This window comes from Scyliorhinus torazame, chromosome 25 (assembly GCF_047496885.1).
Source record: "Scyliorhinus torazame isolate Kashiwa2021f chromosome 25, sScyTor2.1, whole genome shotgun sequence".
In the NCBI taxonomy this organism is placed as follows: domain Eukaryota; kingdom Metazoa; phylum Chordata; class Chondrichthyes; order Carcharhiniformes; family Scyliorhinidae; genus Scyliorhinus; species Scyliorhinus torazame.
The window spans coordinates 32,078,355-32,103,658 of NC_092731.1; the positions used below are offsets into that span (position 1 = coordinate 32,078,355).

Sequence of the window (25,304 nt, forward strand, 5' to 3'; positions counted from 1 at the left end):
GCGGGGATATGGGGGAGGGGGGAAAAGGGGGATATGGGGGATATGGGGGATATGGGGGAGGGGGGATATGGGGAGGGGGATATGGGGGATATGGGGAAGGGGGGATATCGGGGAGGGGGGATATGGGGGAGGGGGGATATGGGAAGGGGGGATATGGGGGATATGGGGAGGGGGGGATTTGGGGGAGGGGGGATATGGGGGAGGGGGAGATATGGGGATATGGGGGAGGGGGGATGTGGGGGAGGGGGGATATGGGGGAGGGGGGATATGGGGGAGGGGGGATATGGGGAGGGTGGATATGGGGAGGGGGGATATGGGGGAGGGGGGATATGGGGAGGGGGGATATGGGGGAGGGGGGATATGGGGGAGGGGGGATATGGGGGAGGGGGATATGGGGGAGGGGGGATATGGGGGATATGGGGGAGGGGGGATATCGGGAGTGGGATATGGGGGATATGGGGGAGGGGGGATATGGGGTGGGGGATATGGGGGAGAGGGGGATATGGGGGATATGGGGAGGGGGGATATGGGGGAGGGGGGATATGGGGGGATATGGGGGAGGGGGGATATGGAGGATATGGGGGAGGGGGGAAATGGGGGAGGGGGGATATGGGGGAGGGGGGATATGGGGGATATGGGGGAGGGGGGATATGGGGGAGGGGGGATATGGGGAGGGGGATATGGGGGATATGGGGGAGGGGGGGATATGGGGAGGCTCACCCTGCCTGCTCTGACGAGGTCGTTCACCTTCTTGTGGCACTGGGTGCCTGTCCGTGGTGTCAGGGCCACAGCGGTGACGGCCTCTGCCACTTCCCTCCACAGACGCCGGCTGTGGCGTGGGGCAACTCTGCGGCCGTGCCCGGGATACAGGGCGTCCCTCCTCTGCTCCACCACGTCCAGGAGCGCCTCCACATCGCGTGACTCGAACCTCGGGGCTGAGCGACGTCCAGCCATCCAGTCGGGTGTTGCGGTCGGGTGTTCCGGTCGGTTGGGGGGGAGCAGCGCGGCCTTATGAGCCGTCACGCCGTGCAGCGCGTATGACGCTGCACGGCGTGAACCACTGCGCAAGCGTGGATCCCGTTACGTTGCTCCCATTTTTATGTTTTATGACGTGACGCAAGTGGGATTTGCGCCGTTTTTTGCGCCGATCGGCGGACTTTCCGCCGATAATGGAGAATTTCGCCCCAGATGTCCTCACTTCTCAGTATTTTGCTCAGAGAATCCAAGCCTACAAGCCCCGCACCAGAACAACAGGGGCTGGATTCTCCGAAGCTCCGCGATTGTCCGGAGAATCGGCTCCGACGTCGAAATCGCATCTGACGCGGTTTGGCACCGATTTGCAATTCTCAGCACCCCCCCCCCCCCCCCCCCAAATGTCGGAATCGCGGCACCCCGCCGCACGGCCCGGAGAATCGCGGTAAGTGCCCCGACAACCGATTCTCCGGGGCCTGAGCGTTTCTGCTGCCCGGATGGACTGAAGTCCCGAAGGCGTGGTTCTAACCACGTGTAAAAATCCGGGAAGCCGGCGTGCTGGCTGAAGCGGCTGCGAGAGGAGGTAGGAGTTGGCGTGGGGGGGGGGGGGGGGCTGCGAGCTCCCGTTACGGACACGGGCCGTGCTTTCTGCCAGGGTCGGGGTGGGGATGGGAAGGGGGGGGGGGCGAACAGGCCGAGCAGTCGGGGAGCATTCGGCATGACAGGGCGGTGCCCACGCAGCACGGTGCCATTACGGCCGCCACCTTGTTGGCCACCCACCCCGGGTGCTGGGTGAATGAATGGTTGACGGCCGTGTGTGTGGGTGCCACCCCCTCCCTGCCCACTCCACGCAACTGCCTGATGTGTTGGGCAGGTAGGTTCGATGTGGACTGCACTCGATGCAGGGAAGCTAGAAACAGACGTCTAACACAGGAGAAGATCCAACACAGTTTTATCCAACGATAGAACTGATATACATATTCAGCTGTGGGTCGACACTATACTGAACTGAGTGGAGACCTTGTAGTAGCCTGACCAGACTTACTAGCTACCGCATGGTGTTTGCACTGTGCTAGCTCACGGCCTCTGACTGTCTCAGTGGCTGGGTCCCGAGAGAGCGGGAAACCTAGTGCCCTCTGGCTTTATAGTGGTGGTGTCCTGTCTGGTGATTGGCTGCACTGTGTTGTGTGCTTACTGGTCATCCTGTGTGTCAATCACTGCCTGTCTGCATCTCGTTATATACATGAGTGGATATTATGAAACCGCCGACACCCACCAGTGCTCAGAGAGGAGGCGGAGGCTGCAGCAGGGGATCGGGCCCCAGAGGGGCAGGTGGCAGCCGCTCAGGCTGGAGGGCCGGCCGCCCAACAGGACGAGGGGGAGGAGGAGGTGGTGGTGCCGCTCACCCCCTCACCCCCACACCCCCTCACCACCGACCACCCTCACTCCCTCACTCCCTCACCCCCTCACCCCCTCACCACCGACCAACCTCACTCCCTCACTCCCTCACCCCCTCACCCCCACACCCCCTCACCACCGACCACCCTCACTCCCTCACCCCCACACCCCCTCACCCCCTCACCCCTCACCACCGACCAACCTCACTCCCTCACTCCCACACCCCCTCACCCCCTCACCCCCTCACCACCGACCAACCTCACTTCCTCACTCCCTCACCCCCTCACCCCCACACCCCCTCACCACCGACCACCCTCACTCCCTCACCCCCACACCCCCTCACCCCCTCACCCCCTCACCACCGACCAACCTCACTCCCTCACTCCCTCACCCCCTCACCCCCACACCCCCTCACCACCGACCACCCTCACTCCCACACTCCCTCACCCCCACACCCCCTCACCACCGACCACTCTCACTCCCTCACCCCCTCACCCCCTCACCACCGACCACCCTCAATCCCTCACCCACTCACCCCCACACCCCCTCACCACCAACCAACCTCACTCCCTCACCTCCACACCCCCTCACCACCGACCACCCTCACTCCCTCACCCCCTCACCCCCACACCCCCTCACCACCAACCAACCTCACTCCCTCGCCCCCACAGCCCCTCACCATCGACCACCCTCACCCCCTCACCACTGACCACCCTCACTCCCTCACCCCCTCACCCCCTCACCCTCACACCCCCTCACCCCCTCACTCCCTCACCACCGACCACCCTCACTCCCTCACCCCCTCACCCCCTCACCCTCACACCCCCTCACACCCTCACTCCCTCACCACCGACCACCCTCACTCCCTCACCCCCACATCCCCTCACCACCGACCACCCTCACCCCCTCACCCCCTCACCCCCACATCCCCTCACCACCGACCACCCTCACTCCCTCACCCCCACATCCCCTCACCACCGACCACCCTCACCCCCTCACCCCCTCACCCCCACATCCCCTCACCACCGACCACCCTCACTCCCTCACCCTCTCACCCCCACACCACCGACCACCCTCACTCCCTCACTCCCTCACCCCCACACCCCCTCACCACCGACCACCCTCACTCCCACACCCCCTCACCCCCTCACCACCGACCAACCTCACTCCCTCACCCCACACACCCTCACCCCCTCACCCCCTCACCCACCGACCACCCTCACCCCCTCACTCCTCACCACCGACCAGCCTCACTCCCTCACCCCACAACCCCTCACCCCCTCACCCCACACCCCCTCACCACCGACCACCTTCACTCCCTCACCCCACACCCCCTCACCATCGACCACCCTCACCCCCTCACCACCGACCAACCTCACTCCCTCACCCCACACACCCTCACCCCCTCACCACCGACCATCCTCACCCCCACACTCCTCACCACCGACCACCCTCACTTCCTCACCCCCTCACTCCCTCACCCCCACACCCCCTCAACCCCTCAACCCCACATCCCCTCACCCCCTCACTCCCTCACCACCGACCACCCTCACTCCCTCAACCCTCACCCCCACATCCCCTCACCACCGACCACCCTCACTCCCTCACCCCCTCACCCCCACATCCCCTCACCACCGACCACCCTCACTCCCACACCCCCTCACCCCCAACCAACCTCACTCCCTCACTCCCACACCCCCTCACCACCGACCACCCTCACTCCCTCAGCCCCTCACCCCCACATCCCCTCACCACCGACCACCCTCACTCCCACACCCCCTCACCCCCTCACCACCAACCAACCTCACTCCCTCACTCCCTCACCCCCTCACCACCGACCACCCTCACCCCCTCATCCCCTCACCACCGACCACCCTCACCCCCTCACCACCGACCAACCTCACTCCCTCACCCCACACCCCCTCACCCCCTCACCCCCTCACTCCCTCACCCCCACACCCACTCACCCCCTCACCACCGACCACCCTCACCCCCTCACTCCCTCACCCCCACACCCCCTCACTCCTCACCACCGACCAGCCTCACTCCCTGACCCCCTCATTCCCTCACCCCCTCACCACCGACCACCTTCACTCCCTCACCGCCACACCCCCTCACCCCCTCACCCCCACACCCTCTCACCACCGACCACCCTCACCCCCACACTCCTCACCACCGACCACCCTCACTTCCTCACCCCCTCACTCCCTCACCCCCACACCCCCTCACTCCCTCACCCCCACACCCCCTCACCCCCTCACCCCCACACCCCCTCACCCCCTCACCATCGACCAACCTCACTCCCTCACCCCCTCACTCCATCACCCCCTAACCCCCACACCCCCTCACCACCAACAAACCGCACTCCCTCACCCCCACAACCCCTCACCCCCTCACCATTGACCAACCTCACTCCCTCACCCCCTCACCACCAACCACCCTCACTCCTTCACCCCCTCACTCCATCACCCCCTAACCCCCACACCCCCTCACCACCAACAAACCTCACTCCCTCACCCCCACACCCCATCACCACCGACCACCCTCACCACCCCCACCACCGAACCGCCCACATGCACCCCCCCTCCATTATACATCCACCCGCGGCACGAGCTGGGGGCACTGGGCTGGCAGTGACAGCGGGTCTGGTCCACGGGATGGAGGATGATGACAGCCCGCTCTGCGATGAGCTCCGAGCTCCACATCGTTAGACAGTGTCTGACTCCTGCCCACAGCAGCACCTCCCACCTGGGAGATCCCTGCGTGCGTCCTGGCCCGTCCATCACACGGTCCTGTCGCATCACTGGGAAGGGGGTGATGGGGACGTGCGGGGGGGGGCTGCACGGCCCACCCACTGCGGCTCACTCTTCCATCACCCCTCACCCACAGTGTCCATCACTAACCCCCACACCCATTGGACAGAGCACACAGGCAGCTCACATCAGGGGAGTTGAGGTGCTGCGGTGTTCCGGCACTTCCCCCTCCCTCGGATTTCCCGATGGCCCCCGGGCTTCTCCATGGGACGGGGGTGCGAGCTGAGCCAAACCCCGAGGCCCCCCCACCACCTGGCGCAGCCAGTCCTGGATGCTCGCTCTGGACCATGTTAGCAGCCATGGGGCACAGGGCGTTGGCCATCCCTGACTGGGCCTGTGCGACGCTGGCCAGCACCTGGGCAATGGCACCGATGCTCTCAGCCATGCCCTGCTGAGACTGAGCCATGGCCTGCTGAGACTGTTCTGGGGAGACTGGGGAGGCAGTTCTGGTGGGCCCCCTCTGGTCTTCTCCCACTCCCGGGGATAGGCGCGGATTTTTCCTGGGGGGTGGGGGGCGGTGGGGGAGACAAACACAAGCAGCAACAGTGTTAGACGGTCCGATGCATACAGCCCAGGGGTTGGGTCTCTGATGGCATTGGTGCCCAGATCAGACGGCCATTGCAGCTGGCATGGGGGGTCAGGGTCAGGGTGGGCCCGTCCCCCTGGGTGGGGGGTGGGGTGGGGGATGGTGACTTGTGTGATGCACCGTCAATTACCACAAGACGAGGATGGTGGAACAATTGAGGCGTTATTGAGCAAAGATGTTGTGCCTCTTGTAGCTGGAACCAGAATGGCTGCAGTACCGGAGAGCACACACTTTTATACTCCGCCTGCTGGGCGGAGCCAGCAGGCAGGGATTTACCGTTGTACCCTTAATATACAGGCAGTGCCCTAATGCATATAATATGGAAATAGTGGTGACTACCACACTGTGTGTGGGGGGTAGGGGGGTTGGTGCCAGGGGCACAGAGCTGGGTACTCACCCTGGCTGCCCTGGGGAGGTTGTGCAGCTTCTTCCTGCACTGGGCGGCGGTCCTGGCCACCGGCCCAACGTCGCTGACGGCAGCTGCCACCTCCCCCCCGTGCACGCCGAACGATGACGCCTGATGTCCTGCGGCCCAGCCCGGGTTACAGAACCAGCCTCCTCCCCTGCACTGCATCCAGGAGGGTGTCCAATTCACCGTCCCTGAATCTCGGGGCTGCTGGTCTGGCGGCCAGCTTGCCTGCGACGGCTGTGTGTGTGGGGGGGGGGGGGAATGTTTTCCAGCTGCCACTCCCTCGGGAGCTTCCCATTGCGCCCGTGCTAGCCCTTTGTGGGCCGTTGAACAGCTGCACCTGGGGGCCCGATGACGCTGCCGTGAAACTCCACGGCCGGGATTCCCCGAAAATGGGGCTTTGCCCTCACGCCCGCCGGAAAACATTTAAAAAAAAAGTCTGAAGTGATTCTCCGACTCCAAGAGTGATAGCAGGGCCCCGGCGTGCGCCGCGCCGCTCCTGTTGCCGGTACGGGGCCCTGCACTACCGGCCGCGTGTCCGCGAATTCGCGCGGTGGCCGTTTTTATGCCGGCCCCGTGCAACGTGGCGGAGCCACACAGCGGGCAGGCGCGGAAGAAGATAGGCCACCCCTGGACCGTGCACGCCCGCCAATCGGTGGCCCCCGATTGCGGGCCAGGCCGTCGTGGAGGCCCCCCCGGAGTCTGATCCCCCCGCACCAGGAAGGCCACCGCGGCCTCGAGTCTGAGCTCCCTCCGGGTGAAACCACACGGGAACCACGCCGGCGGAACTCGACCGGCCCCGCGTCGACCTCGCAGGCGTGACTGGTGCCGATTCTCCGATCGCCGGCGAATCACGTCCCGGCGCCGGGGCCGATCGCGGGTCTGAGACCCCATTCTCCGCCCCCGCGCCGAGGGCGATTTCAGCGCGGAGGCTCGGAGAATCCCGGCCCACGGTTTTCACGGTGGAGTCAACACTTTGCCTCATTATCGGAGAATCCAGCCCCAGGTTCCTCAAACCTCTCACACGTTGAACAACAGCAAAATATTTGAATCAGCAGCCTAGGATTCTTCACCCGATTTGCATTTGCTGAGCTAATCTGGGTTGTAACCACCCCGAGAGCTGAATAAAAGAGGCATAGACACGGAGAGACAAACATCGATCACTCGGAGGCAACGAGAAGTCATGGAGTCCCCGAAAGTCACTGCCATCCTCATCGTGCTCGGAGGTAAGTGATCAACTGGAGACCTCAGGGATGTGCTGTAGGAGTGGGGGGAACAGCAAGTGAGGCAGCACCCAAAACTGGGGGAGATTCAGAACAGGGAATTGTCAATGAGAAAGAAGCTAAAGGAAATGTGAATACCTGAACTGGGAGTGTTTGATTGGGACAGAGTAGAGGGAGCTTTACTCTGTATCTAACCCAGTGCTGTACCTGTCCTGGGAGTGTTTGATGGGGACAGTGTAGAGGGAGCTTTACTCTGTATCTAACCCCGTGCTGTACCTGTCCTGGGAGTGTTTGATGGGGACAGTGTAGAGGGAGCTTTACTCTATATCTAACCTCGTGCTGTACCTGTTCTGGGAGTGTTTGATTGGGACATTGTAGAGGGAGCTTTACTTTGTATCTAACCCTGTGCTGTACCTGTGCTGTGAGTGTTTGATGGGGACATTGTAGAGGGAGCTTTACTTTGTATCTAACCCTGTGCTGTACCTGTGCTGTGAGTGTTTGATGGGGACAGTGTAGAGGGAACTTTACTCTGTATCTAACCTCATGCTGTACCTGTCCTGGGAGTGTTTAATGGGGACAGTGTAGAGGGAACTTTATCTGTAGCTAACCCCGTGCTGTACCTGTCCTGGGAATGTTTAATGGGGACAGTGGAGAGGGAGCTTTAGTCTGTAACTAACCCTGTGCTGTTCCTGTCCTGGGAGTGTTTGATGGGGACAGTGTAGAGGGAACTTTACTCTGTATCGAACCCCGTGCTGTACCTGTCCTGGGAGTGTTTAATGGGGACAGTGTAGAGGGAGCTTTACTCTGTATCTAACCCCGTGCTGTACCTGTCCTGGGAGTGTTTAATGGGAACAGTGCAGAGGGCGCTTTACTCTGTATCTAACCACTTGCTGTACCTGTCCTGGGAGTGTTTGTTGGGAACAGTGTAGAGGGAGCATTACTCTGTATCTAACCCCGTGCTGTACCTGTCCTGGGAGTGTTTGATGGAAACAGTATAGAGGGAGCTTTACTCTATATCTAAACCCGTGCTGTACCTGTCCTGGGAGTTTTTGACGGGGACAGTGTAGAGGGAGCTTTACTCTGAATCTAACCCCATGCTGTACCTGTCCTGGCAGTGTTTGTTGGGAACAGTGTAGAGGGAGAATTACTCTGTATCGATTCCCGTGCTCTACCTGTCCTGGGAGGATTTGTTTAGGACAGTGTGGAGGGAGCTTTACTCTGTATCTAACCCTGTGCTGTACCAGTTCTGGGAGTGTTTGATGGGAACAGTGTGGGGGCAGCCTTACTCTGTATCTAACCCCGTGCTGTACCTGTCCTGGGAGTATTTGATGGGGACAGTGTAGAGGGAGCTTTACTCTGTATCTAACCCCGTGCTGTACCTGTCCTGGGAGTGTTTGATGGTCAGATTGTGAAACTCACTACCACAGGGAATGTTTGATGTGAATATTATTGATGGCTTTGAGGGGAAGCTCGGTAAGTACATGAGGGAGAAAGGAATGGAATTTTTTTTTTTTTAGAAAATATTTTATTGAGGCATTTATCATTTTAACAATTTTAAACATCAAGTTTCAATAACAACAAAACCACAATATTATACCCGACAAACATCCTCGGGCACAAACCCCAGCCAACGTGGCTTACACAAACAGTGCCAACTTCCCCAACCACCTCCCTTGCCTCCCCTTCCCCCCTTCCTCCACCCCTCCCCCCCCACCTCCCTGCTTACAGCTTAACCTTTCTCAAAGAAATCGATGAACGGCTGTCACCTCCGAGCAAACCCCTGTAAACCCCTTGAGGCAAATTTCATTTTTTGAATCTGAGAAACCCTGCCGTGTCGCTAACCCACACCCCCGACTTTGGGGGCTCCGAGTCCCTCCACCCGAGTATCAGACCAGAAATCCATCAGAAAAAGGAGCAGAATTAGGCCACTCGGCCCATCGAGTCTGCTCCGCCATTCAATCATGGCTGATATTTTCTCATCCCCATTCTCCTGCCTTCTCCCCATAACCCCTGATCCCCTTATTAATCAAGAACCTATCTATCTCTGTCTTAAAGACACTCAGTGATTTGGCCTCCGCAGCCTTCTGCGGCAAAGAGTTCCACAGATTCACCACCCTCTGGCTGAAGAAATTCCTCCTCATCTCCGTTTTAAAGGATCGTCCCTTCAGTCTGAGATGGTGTCATCTGGCGATGGTTAGCACGGCCCCCCGCACAGCGCCCACATCTATCCGCCCCCTCCTCAAGGAACCTGCTCATCCGGGCCACCGTCACGACCACCTTAAACTGTATCAGGCTGAGCCTGGCGCACGGCGAGGACGGATTAACTCTCCTCAGGGTCTCCTCCCATAACCCGGCCTCCACCTCCCCACCCAGCTCTTCTTCCCACTTTCTCTTCACCTCCCCTATTGTGACTCCCTCCCAATCCGTCAGCTCCTTATAGATCTCTGAGACCTTCCCCGCTCCTACCCCTGTTCTCGACCCCACCTTATCCTGTATCGCTGGGGTAGCAGGTACGGGAAGGTCGAAACCTGCCTCCGCACAAAATCCCTCACCTGCAGCTAATGGAATCCATCCCCCCCCCCCCCCCCCACCGGCAGCTCAAACTCCTCCTCCAGCTCCTCCAGGCTCGGGAAACCCTCATCAATAAAGAGATGCCCAAATGTCTCGATTCCCGCCCGCTGTCACCTCCGGGACCGCCCATCCAGCCCCCCCGGAGCGAACCGGTGATTATCACATATCGGTGCCCACATCGACTCCCCCTCTAACCCCATCTGCTGCCTCCACTGTCCCCCCTCCCTCAGCGCTGCCGCTGCTACCGGACTTGTGCGAGAACGGCAGAAAGGAATGGAAAGTTACGCTGCTAGTGTTCGGTGATGAGTGATGGGAGGAGTCTGGTGTGGAACAGATCCAGAGCTATGGGACTGAATTCTCCATGCGGGTGACCATGTTCTCCCGCTGGACTAGAATCTCTCCGGGTCTGCGCTGGCACTCGGACCGACGCCCAGGAGTGATTCCCTCTCCCTCACTGTATAAATTTCTGCATGGTGGGAATCCTGTGGGATGCTGTCGGAACCCGGCCAGTGGGCCACCAAGTGCTTTGACTTCCTCTGTTTCACAGCAGGAAGCACTTAGCTGCGTTTGATGTGGCGAGGGGCTGTCAGTCACAGCAAGAGGATTTGTGTTGTGTGGGGCTGGGGGCCATCCATGGACTTTTGGGGGGACACGTACGTTACATGCTTACCGCCTCGACCCACCGCAGGGTGCACAGCTTCAGGGCAACGCTTGAAAATACCTTCACTAATCCACACCCGCCTGAATCCCGGCTGAGTGGGCTAGAGCATCCCGGGGGTCCTGGAAAATCAGGTGTCCAGCCCGTTAACCAGGTTCAACTGGATGGCCATGACCCATTTGGATCCTCCCGTCAGCGCGGGACGTGTAGCTCACTGCCGCTGTGGGCGGGGGACCGGAACATCGGGCTGATTCTCCATTTTGAAGCTAAGTCCGGAGCATGTGTCTAGTATTATGACCAAAAAGTCGGCATCGCCTCCGCACCAATGCTCCACCCGGTGGGGGGCGAGCAGCCACATCACGTAAACCCCCGGCTTCCCCTGCAGATACGGACGGAGAATTGCCGGGTCCGTGGCCACGCATTGCGTACGGTGAAAACCTGGAGCTGTCGCGCTGTACTACATGGTGCAGCCGCACGTGGACCCGGCCGGCCAGATAGTCCCCCAGGTAACCATGCTCGCCACCCCCGGACCACCCCCCACCAGCCCCCGCCGAAGCCCCCCCCCCCGCCCCCCCGGCCAGCTGAATGGCTTCGCCCCTCCCCCGACTGTGGCGCCGCTGGACACAGTCACAGGTGATCCACGCTGTCGGGAAGTCGGCCCATCGGGAGCGGAGCATTGGGGGAGGGTCTTCAGGTGATGTCCTGAGGCCGACCCAACGGCGTGCGCCGTACTCACCGCCGCTGCCGTTTTGGAGGGGGCGGAGCTTCCAAAAACAGGCGCCACCCCCAATTTCGCCATCAAACGGGATTCTCCGCCCAATCGGCGAATGTGATTTGGCGTCAGCAATCGGAGAATCCCGCCCACCGTGCGCTGATCTCGCGTTTAGCCCGGCGCTCGATTCTCCGCTACTGGTGGCGGGTGACAGAGAAGCAAGTCCATGGAATTGATGGGCCGAATGGCCTGTTTCCGAGACGCAGGGCGGGATTCTCTGATTGGCGACGCTGAAATCGCATTTGACGATTGGCCGGAGAATCCGTTTTTTTGCCAAAATTGAGGGCGGTGCCGTTTTTCAGAAGCTCCGCCCCCTCAAAAATGGCGTAATCGCTGAGTGCGCCGCACGCCATTGGGAAAGCCCCGGGATGGCAGCTGAGGCCCTCCCCGATACTCCCTCCCCCCCCACCCCCGATGGGCCGACTTCCCGACGGCGTCGGTCACGAGTGCTCACAGTTTTCTGGGACGTTGCGTGGCGGCTGCGGACTGTGTCCAGCGCCACACAGTCAGGGGGGAGCCTATCCGCTGGCCAGGGGGCTTTGGTGGGGGGGGGTAGTCCGGGGGTGGCGAGGGGGGCTACAGCGGGCACTATCTGGCAGGCTGGATCCGCGAGTGGCCGGCACCATGTTGTACGGTGTGACCGCCACAGGTCGCCGCAGATCACGGCGTGCGCATGCGTGGCCACGAACCTGCCAATCCTCCATCCGTATCTGCAGGGGAGGCCGGGGGCTTTACGTGGCCCGGCTCCTAGCCCCTCCCACCAGGCGGAGCATCGGTGCGGGGGCGGCGCCGACTTTTTCATTGTAAAACTAGACACATGCTCCGGACCCAGCCTCAAAACCGGAGAATCCAGCCCCCAATTTCCGCTGAATTCACAAATATTCTTTTGCAGGTTCTTCTGCTTTCTAACTCGGCGTGTTGTTAAATTGTCTCCCTGCTCACTCTGTACCAGGGCTTTCCTGACACATTGATTTATTTTGTTTTCCTCTTGTAGCAATTTGGATCCCTGCTCAGGGAGTCACAGATTACCAAAGCATGTTTAACTTCCTAGACATTGTTCACTGCGTCGATCCAACTCTCCCGTACCAGCGCTTCATGAACTACGGCTGTTTCTGCAGGTTTGAAGGAATTGGAAACCAGCCAGTGGATGACATGGACAGGTAAAATGAGACAACACTTGTGTAAAAAACTCCGTGAAGCCAAGATGTTGTTCTTTGTGCTGGCTGAGAATCAGCAAGGTTTTACTCTGGTACAAAGCAGAGAGGAGACTGTGGTGATGTGCATCACTGTAAATACATGTAAGCTGGACAGACACTAGAGGGAGCACCAGAAACATCACACACACACACACTCAACCAATAGATATGTTAGATAGGAGGCGACCAATGGACATTCGCGATACACAAGGAGGTGACACGACCACAGGGGGGCATTACACCAACCCATACATAAAGGATACCACACACATGATCACCCCTTCGGCCAGTGGAGACAGTCAGTGAGGAGAGGCACAGGGTTGATTCATTATCACACCCACCACGTGGCAGACAGCAGATGGTTAGTCAGTTTAGGTAGCTACAATAGGATTAGCAGTAGTGTCGAACTCAAGTTATAAAAGTGTTCATAGTGTAAATAAATGAGTTGAAGTTATTTACACGTCTCGACCTTCCTTGACAAATGCAACATAAGGAAGCCGCTTATGTTACAAAGGAAACAAAACAAAACATGGTACCAGTAGCGAACTGCTTAAATCCAGATAGCCATACCTCAGCGTACAGTGACAGCCAGCAATACCCAGGCAAGATGTACGAGCTCCGCGTTCCGCAGCCGCTCCAGTGCCACGGCAATCTCCACGAAAACTGGCAGCGATTCCGGCAAACATTTGAACTCTTCCTGGTGGCAGCCGGACTTAAAGACCTGGCCGATGATGAAAAAATAGAGTTTCTCCTCCCCATCGCCGGTGCAAGAGCAGAAGAAATCTTTAAAAAATTCAAGTTCTCCAAGGGGCAAAACAGGTACGACTTCCAGGCAGTCCTGGACAAATTCGGCAAATACTGTGAGGAAAACACACTCCAATCGGCAAGGAAAGGTAAGAGAAGCGCCAGTACTCACCTCGAGGCCGAAATCCCGGACCAGAGAGCGATTTGTGTCGAGGTCGGCGGCCATATTGCTACAGGGACTACACTAGCGCAGTTGCGCGAGAAGTGCGCAGAACCGGAAGGTTCGTTTGCGCATGCGCGAGACGTCGTGCATGCGCAATCAAGAAATCGGCCATTGGTAAAGGAACAGCGATCTGCGCATGCACAATCGCTTCCTACGTGCTACGTCACGCGCGTCATGACGTCAGAGGCCCCAGACCGCACCAATTTAAAGGGGAAACGTCCCAAATCCAATTTAAAAGGGAAACGTCCCAAATCAAAGAAAAAATCTTTTAAAGCTGTAAAGCAACCTTCCTTCACCTGGAATGACAGCACAATGCCTCAAATTGAACCAGGAAATGAATTTAACCTCCGTAGAACCCTGCAACAAGCAGTTACCTACGCACAAACCGATGATTCCGACCTTGAATACTTCGATACCGACCTTTACATTTTTTCTGGCCCTCGCGAGTCCAATGACAGCTCCGTGGTCCTAGACGACTATGACTCGGACGAACCTTTCGTGTTGCACATTGGCGACCCCCACATTGAATCCGACGCAGATGAGGATTCATTATTCGGATCTGAGGATCTTCAACCCAGCTGATATGACGTCCCAACTCATCAGTACAGACAGAAAGCGGTACAAGCCCACCGAGAGCGGCCTGCTGCCACACAGAGCATGGTCCACGCCCCGCTCAGGGTTCCCAACTCTATGAAAGAAGACATGCAAGACTCCACACCCCAGTCCTTGCAGGAACAAGACGTGACTCCAGTGTCACAAGACTCCACAGCAAGCTCGTGGACAGACTCCACAATTGCAGAAACGCATGACTCCGATGCGCAGTCCTTGCAGGAACAAGACCATGAGGGTCTAGCAACCTCCTCTGACCAACTAGCGGCAGACGATGCAAGTCTGCCATGCTCACGTAAACAACAAGAAGGCTATAACAGTCTACCACTGTTATAGGGAATATTAATTGCATTGAACCTCTGCACACTCCACTGATAAATGAGCAGAACATTGGAGGGAGAATCCTGAGGACACCGACATCAAGTAGCCAGATAAAGCACTTAAAACCCGCAGCAGTTTCAAGTGAACCAATTGTGCTTTCCAGTGATGGTGAAGATGCAGATAAGGTCGATCCGATTCTCCATTGTACCACATTAACTCCAGAGATTAAGCACTTATGTCTGGGGAGTAGAATGTGGGCAATTGAGAACAGTAAAAGAGAGACTGTGACTGTGCCAGTCCCAGCAAAATCAGAGCCAGAGACGATGAAGGCATGTACATTAGAAAAGCATGCATATGAAGTAACTGAGAAGAAAATTGAAACGGACTGTTCTTTGGAAACTAGTACAATGACGAAAGAAACATTGGATCTAACATTTGCTGCCCTACATATGGGAGAAATTGAGGGAAATGAACAAGGTTCTGTAATGTCTGGGGGAAGATTTAAAATTCCAAAGAAGAAAAGCCCAAATGAAGGACAACGGCAAGACAATGACAGTCCACTCACATTGTTTGCACCACCAGATGAAAACTCTGACAATTTACCCAACCCTAGTGAACAGCAACCAGCTACTGAGGATCTACCCCTGGTATGTGAAACGAGTGACGACAGCATCCCACTTCCCATGCAAAAGGTGTAAAGTGACAGACCTCAGCTAGTGTGTACAGAGACACTCGACGATCACGGTGAGACCACTGGTGACTCCGGTGACACCACACTACTTCCACCCTCAATTGCTCGAACTTCTCCACCAGTCAATGCATTCCTGCATGTTCCGACTCCAGATGTGCAGCTTCAAGAAATCTCAGCTGATTCCAGTGAACCTGCTAAGACTCCGGACGGGGAGCATCAACAAAAAACAGACCAGACTCCAGATGGGGAGCAACCAAACGCCGACTCTGATTCACGTAAGCCAGACTTTACTCCAGACAGGGAGTGCCGCAACCTCAGTGATGGCACGCTCAGGGTGACAGCAGATGCCACAACGACAGGAGATGGATCACGTGACAATCACACTGGGTCAGCAATAACAAGCAGCAGCTACAGTCCAAGAGGAATACACCAATTTTCAACTCAGCTATGTCCACACATTTGTTCCACACCGACAGTGCGGCCAATGACAGCTCATGCTGGACAAACCCAGTATTCAGGCATGCAGCAGCCAGCAGTCTATGCAGCATATTCTCAAACAGGCCAGCACTACGGATTGCCCACTAATGGAATCAAGACCGAAGGAGGACTACCGCAAGCGCAATCTGCACTACAGACTGGATGCCTTAGTTACTGCCCAGGATTTGCTGCACCACAGCCTGGCCAGACAGCATATTCCTATCAGATGCAAGGTTCTAGTTTCACACCATCACCAGACATTGATGCGAGCAGCAATTCTGTCTCCAAATCGACATGCTTCAACGCTTCTCAGCAGAATCACCCTTCCAGCACAGCATGTGGCCAGAACCAGTATGCACAGTCTCATCCGACTTCAACATCTGGCACATCCATGACCTCGAATGATACTGTTGATGGTACCTCTTCAATGTCAACGACCTATCAGCTACAAGATGCCATCCGACAGCACCACCACAAACATAAAAAGAAAAAAAGAAAAAGACTCCAAAGCGGACAGCGCAGTGATTCGACCACTTCTTGGTTCCTGTTGATGGCGTTCATAACCAGGAGAGACATTTGACCATGATGATTGATGGTTTATGGACTCACATGAATGATTTGGACTTATTGTTTAATCACCGTTCCCATGACTTGTATATACCTTACCTTCTCTACCTGTTCTTTGTTCAGTTTTTCTTAAAGTGTACAGAAAATATGAACATATAAAAAAGGGGAGGATGTGGTGATGTGCATCACTGTAAATACATGTAAGCTAGACAGACACGAGAGGGAGCACCAGAAACATCACACACACACACACACTCAACCAATAGATAAGTTAGATAGGAGGCGACCAATGGACATTTGCGATACACAAGGAGGTGACATGACCACAGGGGGGCATTACACCAACCCATACATAAAGGATACCACACACATGATCACCCCTTCGGCCAGTGGAGACAGTCAGTGAGGAGAGGCACAGGGTTGATTCATTATCACATCCACCACGTGGCAGACAGCAGATGGTTAGTCAGTTTAGGTAGCTACAATAGGATTAGCAGTGGTGTCGAACTCAAGTTATAAAAGTGTACATAGTGTAAATAAATGAGTTGAAGTTATTTACACGTCTCGACCTTCCTTGACAAATGCAACATAAGGAAGCCGCTTATGTTACAAAGGAAACAAAACAAAACATGGTACCAGTAGCGAACTGCTTAAATCCAGATAGCCATACCTCAGCGTACAGTGACAGCCAGCAATACCCAGGCAAGATGTACGAGCTCCGCGTTCCGCAGCCGCTCCAGTGCCACGCCGATCTCCACGAAAACTGGCAGCGATTCCGGCAAACATTTGAACTCTTCCTGGTGGCAGCCGGACTTAAAGACCTGGCCGATGATGAAAAAATAGAGTTTCTCCTCCCCATCGCTGGTGCCAGAGCAGAAGAAATCTTTAAAAAATTCAAGTTCTCCAAGGGGCAAAACAGGTACGACTTCCAGGCAGTCCTGGACAAATTCGGCAAATACTGTGAGGAAAACACACTCCAATCGGCAAGGAAAGGTAAGAGAAGCGCCAGTACTCACCTCGAGGCCTTCCTTGACAAATGCAACATAAGGAAGCCGCTTATGTTACAAAGGAAACATAACAAAGCAAAGACATTCCTTAGAAAGACAGAACTTGCTTCTCTATAGTCCTTATCACTGCCTCCAGGGAGAATGCAATTTGTACACAGCAAGATCCCACAATAGCTATGATATAATGACCAGGTTGATCTATTTTCCTGATGTTGATTTGGGAAAAATACACCTTGAGCTGTTTAGGCACTGACACCCTGAGCTCCAGTTCAGTCAAGCAGAGCTGCTAAGGGTAATTTCTCAAAGTTACTGGGGGTAATTTACCGGAGTTACTGGGGTAATTTACCGGAGTTACTGGGGGTAATTTATAGGAGTTACTGGGGGTAATTTATAGGAGTTACTGGGGATCATTTATCGGAGTTATTGTGGGTAACTTATAGGAGTTATGTGGTAATAGCAGGTATTGCAGTACCTGAGAGGTGGATGACCATTGGCTAGACCTAGGAGTCTACCATTGGGTAATGTACATAGCCCCGCCCTGAGAGGCGGGGTATAAGAACCAATGCCATCCCAGCAGCCTTCACTTTCTGTATTGAAGCTGCTGGGTACAGTTCTAGCTGATTAAAGCCGATTAGTTATGACTCACCTTGTCTCGAGAGTAATTGATTGTGCATCAATTTAATCAGCTATTACTTCTGAAAGGATGGATCTCCGCATCAAGCCGGAGTGCCTTCAGCTCAGTCCCCACGCAGACAACTCCGCTGCTATCTTCAAGCACTGGCTGGCGTGTTTTAAGAGCTTCTTCGACACGGCCGCCGACACCCCACGGAGAGGCAGAAAATGCACCTTCTACACTCCCGGGTCAGCCCTGCGATCTACCCTCTGATTGAGGAGGCGGAGAATTATGCTGCAGCTATCGAGCTGCTAGAAGGACACTATATCCAACTTGTGAACCAGGTCTACGCCCGTCACCTGCTGGCAACTAGAAGGCAAAGCCCTGAAGAAACACTGGAAGACTTCTATCGGGCACTGCTAGTGCTGGGCCAGAACTGTGGATGCCCGCCAGTTTCGGGGAACGAGCACACGGAACTTTTGATTAGGGATGCTTTTGTGGCAGGTATGACTTCTCCCGATATCCGCCGAAGGCTCCTAGAAATGGACACACTGGGACTTACTGAGGCACGGGCCCTGGCGGGGTCTATGGACGTTGCGTATAAAAACGCGCTGGCTTTTGCCTCCAGACGCGTGGCGCCCCCCTGGGCTGCGTGGCACCCCGTAACGGCAGCCCCCCAGACCTATCCCCTAACCCCGCAAAACTGCGCGACGAGACAGCCCACTAACGCTACCGGCCACCGCTGCTTTTTCTGCGGGCAGGCGAATCATCCCCGCCCGTGCTGCCCGGCCCGCACCACCACCTGCAAAGGGTGCGGCACGAAGGGCCACTATGTCGGGGTCTGCCAGGCCCGCGCCATGGCCGCAGTCTCCAGCGACTATCGGCAGCTTTTAGTTCAGGTCCCGGCCGTCCAAAGCCCACCGCCGCCCTCCTATCCCCTGGCCGGGTGCGATCCATGGGCGTGGCTATTTTGCCCCCTGGCCACCACGCTGGATGGGTGGGCGTGCCATTTTGTCCCTCGCCGCCGCCATCTTCGGCATCCCCGGACTCCATGTGCGACCCGTGGCTGACGCCATCTTGGATGGGGCCTCAAGCCCCCAGCACAGCCGACTCCACGCTGCCTGACCAGAACTTCCCCTTGCTGCAGCTGGCCTCCGTTACCCTGGACCAGCCTCAAGCCCCCAGCACAGCCGACTCCACGCTGCCTGACCAGAACGTCCCCTTGCTGCAGCTGGCCTCCGATACCCTGGACCAGCCTCAAGCCCCCAGCACAGCCGACTCCACGCTGCCTGACCAGAACTTCCCCTTGCTGCAGCTGGCCTCCGTTACCCTGGACCAGCCTCAAGCCCCCAGCACAGCCGACTCCACGCTGCCTGACCAGAACTTCCCCTTGCCACACACAACGATCGCCATCAACGGCCACGTGACGTCGTGCCCGATCGACTCCGGGAGAACGGAAAGCTTTGTCCACCCCGACACGGTACGGCGCTGTTCTCTTGTCACCCATCCCGTAAACCAACGGATCTCCCTGGCCTCCGGGTCACACGCAGTGGAGATAAAGGGGTTCTGCCTAGCGAACCTCACTGTCCAAGGCAGGGAATTCCGCAATTTCCGCCTGTACGTTCTGCCGCACCTCTGCACAGCCACCCTTCTTGGGCTGGATTTGCAATGCCACCTACAAAGCCTGACCTTTAAATTTGGCGGCCCCATACCACCCCCTTACTATCTGCGACATCGCGACCCTTAAGGTCGACCCGCCTTCCCTGTTTGCGAACCTCACCCCGGATTGCAAACCCGTCGCCACCAGGAGCAGACGGTACAGTGCCCAGGACCGGACCTTCATCAGGTCCGAGGTCCAAAGGCTGCTGAAGGAAGGGGCCATCGAAGCAAGCAACAGCCCCTGGAGGGCTCAAGTAGTGGTGGTAAAGACCGGGGAGAAACATAGGATGGTCATCGACTAGCCAGACCATCAACAGGTTTACGCAACTGGACGCGTACCCTCTCCCCCGTATAGCCGACCTGGTAAACAGGATTGCGCAATACAAGGTTTTCTCCACGGTGGATCTCAAGTCTGCCTACCAGCCTACCTAAGACGTAGCTCTGGCGGCCACCCTCAACCAAGCGGGCAGGCCCGTGGCTTTCTTCTCCCGCACTCTTCATGCTTCAGAAATTCGCCACTCCGCGGTCGCAAAGGAGGCCCAGGCCATAGTAGAAGCTGTGCGACACTGGAGGCATTACCTGGCCGGCAGGAGGTTCACTCTCCTCACGGACCAACGGTCGGTGGCGTTCATGTTCGATAATGCACAGCAGGGCAAGATTAAAAACGACAAGATCTTGCGGTGCAGGATAGAACTCTCCACCTACAATTACGAGATCTTGTACCGTCCCGGGAAGCTGAACGAGCCTCCTGATGCCCTGTCCCGCGGCACTTGTGCCACTGCTCAAGTGGACCGCCTCCGATCCCTCCACGAGGACCTCTGCCACCCGGGGGTCACTCGTTTCTTTCATTTCATTAAGACCCGCAACCTGCCTTACTCCATCGAGGAGGTCAGGACAGTCACCAGGGACTGCCGAATCTGCGCGGAGTGCAAACCGCACTTCTACCGGCCAGCGAGAACGCATCTGATAAAGGCTTCCCGTCCCTTTGAACACCTCACCATGGGTTTCAAGGGCCCCCTCCCCTCCACCGACCGCAACACGTATTTCCCGAACGTGATTGACGAGTACTCCCGATTCCCATTCGCCATCCCCTGCCCAGACATGACCGCAACCACCGTCATCAAGGCCCTCCAGGGCACCTTTACACTGTTCGGTTTCCCCGCGTACATCCACAGTGATAGGGGGTCCTCCTTTATGAGCGACGAACTGCGTCAATTCCTGCTCAGCAGGGGCATTGCCTCAAGTAGGACGACCAGTTACAACCCCCGGGGAAACGGGCAGGTAGAGAGGGAGAACGGAACGGTCTGGAAGACTGTTCTACTGGCCCTACGGTCCAGGAACCTCCCAGTCTCCCGCTGGCAAGAAGTCCTCCCAGTGGCCCTTCACTCCATCCGGTCGCTGCTCTGTACTACCACAAACCAGACACCTCACGAACGTCTCCTTGTTTTCCCCAGGAAGTCCTCCTCCGGGACCTCGCTCCCAACCTGGCTAGCGACACCCGGACCCGTCCTGCTGCAGAAACATGTGAGGGCGCACAAGTCGGACCCGTTGGTCGAGAGGGTCCACCTGCTGCATGCCAACCCCCAGTACGCCTACGTAGCGTTCCCCGACGGCCGCCAAAACACGGTCTCCCTTCGGGACCTGACGCCCGCCGGAGCCCCACACGCACCCGCACCATTGCCCCCACCCCCACTCTCCCCGCAGCACCTGACCGGACGGTCAGGACTGCCGCCGCCCCTACCCAGCGCCAAACAGGCACCGACGCCCCCTACAGGTGCCCCTCCCCCCTGCCCACTTTTCGCCCCAACAGTGCTGCCTAGGGGTGACGAAGCTGCCAGGGAGGAAGTCACCACGTTCCCGGAGCCACAACCGCCGGGGCCCCCACCAGGATCATCGCCGAAGCCCAGACGCTCCAGAAGGACGACCAGGCCACCCGATCGTCTGATTGCTGCACCAGAAAACAAAAAAAAATATTTTTCTGTTACCCTCGACATCATGGTACCTGCAATACCTGGTCCTACCATGCAAAACGGCAGTAACGCTGGCCATCACCCCGCTGGGCTCTTTTTTTAACAGGGGGTGAATGTGGTAATACCAGGTATTGCAGTACCTGAGAGGTGGATGACCATTGGCTAGACCGCAGGGTCTACCATTGGCTAAGAAACATAGCTCCGCCCTGAGAGGCGGGGTATAAGAACCAATGCCGTTCCAGCAGCCTTCACTTTCTGAATCGAAGCTGCTGGGTACAGTTCTAGCTGATTAAAGCCTATTCGTTATGACTCACCTTGTCTCGAGAGTAATTGATTGTGCATCAAGTTGCTGGGGGTCATTTGTAAGCTTTATTAGTGTCACAAGCAGCCTTACACTAACACTGTAATGAAGTTGCTGTGAAAATCCCCAACTCGCCACACTCCGGCGCCTGTTCGGATACACTGAGGGAGAATTCAGAGTGTCCAATTCACTTAACAAGCATATTTTTCGGGACTTGTGGGAGGAAACCACTGTGCTACCGTGCCGCCCACAATCGGAGTTACGGGGTATTTTATAGAAGTTACTGGTGTAATTTATAGACCATAAGACCATAAGACATAGGAGCAGAATTAGGCCACTCGGCCCATCGAGTCTGCTCCGCCATTCAATCATGCCTGATATTTTTCTCATCCCCTATTCTCCTGCCTTTTCTCCATGCCACCTGATCCCCTTATTAATCAAGAACCTATCTATCTCTGTCTTCGGGACACTCAGTGATTTGGCCTCCACAGCCTTCTGCGGTAAAGTGTTCCACAGATTCCCCACCCTCTGGCTGAAAAAATCTCTGTTTTAAAGAATCGTCCCTTTATTCTGAGATTGTGTCCTCTGGTTCTAGTTTCTCCTACGTGGAAATATCCTCTCCACGTCCACTCTATCCCGGCCTCGCAGTATCCTGTAAGTTTCAATAAGATCCCCCCTCAACCTTCTAAACTCCAACGAGGACAGACCCAGAGTCCTCAACCGCTCCTCATACGACAAGCTCTTCATTCCAGGAATCATTCTTGTGAACCTCCTCTGGACCCTTTCCAAGGCCCCAGCACATCCTTCCTCAGAAATGGGGCTCAAAACTGCTCCCAATACTCCAAATGGGGTCGGACCAGATCCTTATACAGCCTCAGAAGTACCTCCCTGGTCATGTATTCTAGCCCTCTCAACATGAATGCTAACATTGCATTTGCCTTCTTAACTGCCGACTGAATCACCACATAAACCTTCAGAGAATCGTGAACAAGGATTCCCAAGCCCTTTTGTGCTTTTGATTTCCTAAGCATCTCACCATTGAGAAAATAGTCTATGACTCCACTCCCACTTCCAAATTGCGTAACCTCACACTTTTCCACATTGTATTCCATCTGTTTGTTGTGGGCAGTGCTCCATGTTTGTTGTGGGCAGTGCCCCATGTTTGTTGTGGGCTGGGCTCCATGTTTGTTGTGGGCTGGACTCCATGTTTGTTGTGGACTGGACTCCATGTTTGTTGGGGGCTTGGCTCCATGTTTGTTGTGGGCAGTGCTCCATGTTTGTTGTGGACTGGACTCCATGTTTGTTGGGGGCTTGGCTCCATGTTTGTTGTGCGCTGGGCTCTGTGGTAGGCTATATTAGGAGTATCGCGGTACCTAGGTGGGATGTATCTTATACTGGAGTATGAGTGGTAGAACCTGCCTGCTGGTTCCGCCCATAAGACTCTGTGTTTCACCCACAGCAGTCATTGTGCACCGGAGCTGCTGGGGTAACTATTTGTTCATTAACGCCTTCAATTGGATCCCAGTCTCGCTTCAGTGGCGATTGATTGTGCATCAGGCTCCATGTTTGTTGTGGGCCGCGCTACATGTTTGTTGTGGGCTAGGCTCCATGTTTGTTGTATGCTTGGCTCCATGTTCGTTGTGGGCTGGGCTCCATGTTTGTTGTGGGCAGTTCTCCATGTTTGTTGTGGGCAGGGATCTATGTTTGTTGTGGGCAGTGCTCCATGTTTGTTGTGGGCTGGGCTCCATGTTTGTTGTGGGCTGGGCTCCATGTTTGTTGTGGGCAGTTCACCATGTTTGTTGTGGGCTGGGCTCCATGTTTGTTGTGGGCTGGGCTCCATGTTTGTTGTGGGTAGTTCACCATGTTTGTTATGGGCAGGGCTCCATGTTTATTGTGGGCTTGGCTCCATATTTGTTGTGGGCTTGGCTCCATGTTTGTTGTGCGCAGTTTTCCACGTTTGTTGTGGGCAGTGCTCCATGTTTGTTGTGGGCTGGGTTCCATGTTTGTTGTGGGCTGGGTTCCATGTTTGTTGTGGGCAGTGCCCCATGTTTGTTGTGGACTGGACTCCATGTTTGTTGGGGGCTTGGCTCCATGTTTGTTGTGCGCTGGGCTCTGTGGTAGGCTATATTAGGAGTATCGCGGTACCTAGGTGGGATGTACCTTATACTGGAGTATGAGTGGTAGAACCTGCCTGCTGGTTCCGCCCATAAGACTCTGTGTTTCACCCACAGCAGTTATTCTGTACCGGAGCTGCTGGGGTAACTACTTGTTCATTAACGCCTTCAATTGGACCCCAGTCTCGCTTCAGTAGCGATTGATTGTGCATCAGGCTCCATGTTTGTTGTGGGCTGCGCTACATGTTTGTTGTGGGCTAGGCTCCATGTTTGTTGTATGCTTGGCTCCATGTTCGTTGTGGGCTGGGCTCCATGTTTGTTGTGGGCAGTTCACCATGTTTGTTATGGGCAGGGCTCCATGTTTGTTGTGGGCAGTGCTCCATGTTTGTTGTGCGCAGTTCTCCACGTTTGTTGTGGGCAGTGCTCCATGTTTGTTGTGGGCAGGGCTCCATGTTTGTTGTGGGCAGGGCTCCATGTTTGTTGTGGGCTGGGCTCCATGTTTATTGTGGGCTTGGCTCCATATTTGTTGTGGGCTTGGCTCCATGTTTGTTGTGCGCAGTTCTCCACGTTTGTTGTGGGCAGTGCTCCATGTTTGTTGTGGGCAGAGCTCCATGTTTGTTGTGGGCAGGGCTCCATGTTTGTTGTGGGCAGTGCTACATGTTTGCTGTGGGCTGGGCTCCATGTTCGTTGTGGGCAGTGCTCCATGTTTGTTGTGGGCAGGGCTCCATGTTTGTTGAGGGCTGGGCTCCATGTTTGTTGTGGGCAGTGCTCCATGTTGTTGTGGGCAGGGCTCCATGTTTGTTGTGGGCTGGGCTCCATGTTTGTTGTGGGCAGTGCTCCCTGTTTGTTGTGGGCTGGGCTCCATGTTTGTTGTGGGCAGTGCTCCATGTTTGTTGCGGGCTGGGCTCCATGTTTGTTGTATGCTTGGCTCCATGTTTGTTGTGGGCAGTGCTCCATGTTCATTGTGGGCAGTCCTCCATGTTTGTTGTGGGCTGGGCTCCATGTTTGTTGTATGCTTGGCTCCATGTTTGTTGTGGACTGGACTCCATGTTTGTTGTGGGCTGTGCTACATGTTCGTTGTGGGCTGGGCTCCATGTTTGTTGTGGGCTTGGCTCCATGTTTGTTGTGGGATGGGCTCCATGTTTGCTGTGGGCTTGGCTCCATGTTTGTTGTGGGCTTGGCTCCATGTTTGTTGTGAGCTGGGCTCCATGTTTGTTGTGGGCAGTGCTACATGTTCGTTGTGGGCTGGGCTCCATGTTTGTTGTGGGCAGTGCTCCATGTTTGTTGTGGGCAGTGCTACATGTTCGTTGAGGGCTGGGCTCCATGTTTGTTGTGGGCAGTGCTACATGTTCGTTGTGGGCTGGGCTCCATGTTTGTTGTGGGCTTGGGTCCATGTTTGTTGTGGGATGG

General features: G+C 56.2%; 1 protein-coding gene across 1 annotated transcript in view; it reads left to right on the forward strand.

The window, feature by feature from the left end:
* Window positions 1-7,361: 7,361 nt before the first annotated feature.
* Window positions 7,362-25,304, forward strand: part of LOC140402250 (basic phospholipase A2 nigexine-like) — a 66,165-nt gene continuing 48,222 nt past the window's right edge. The window contains exons 1-2 of the mRNA XM_072489880.1: window positions 7,362-7,404; window positions 12,397-12,562. Of these exons, the coding sequence (XP_072345981.1) occupies window positions 7,362-7,404; window positions 12,397-12,562 (209 nt within the window). The remainder of the gene's footprint in view (window positions 7,405-12,396; window positions 12,563-25,304) is intronic.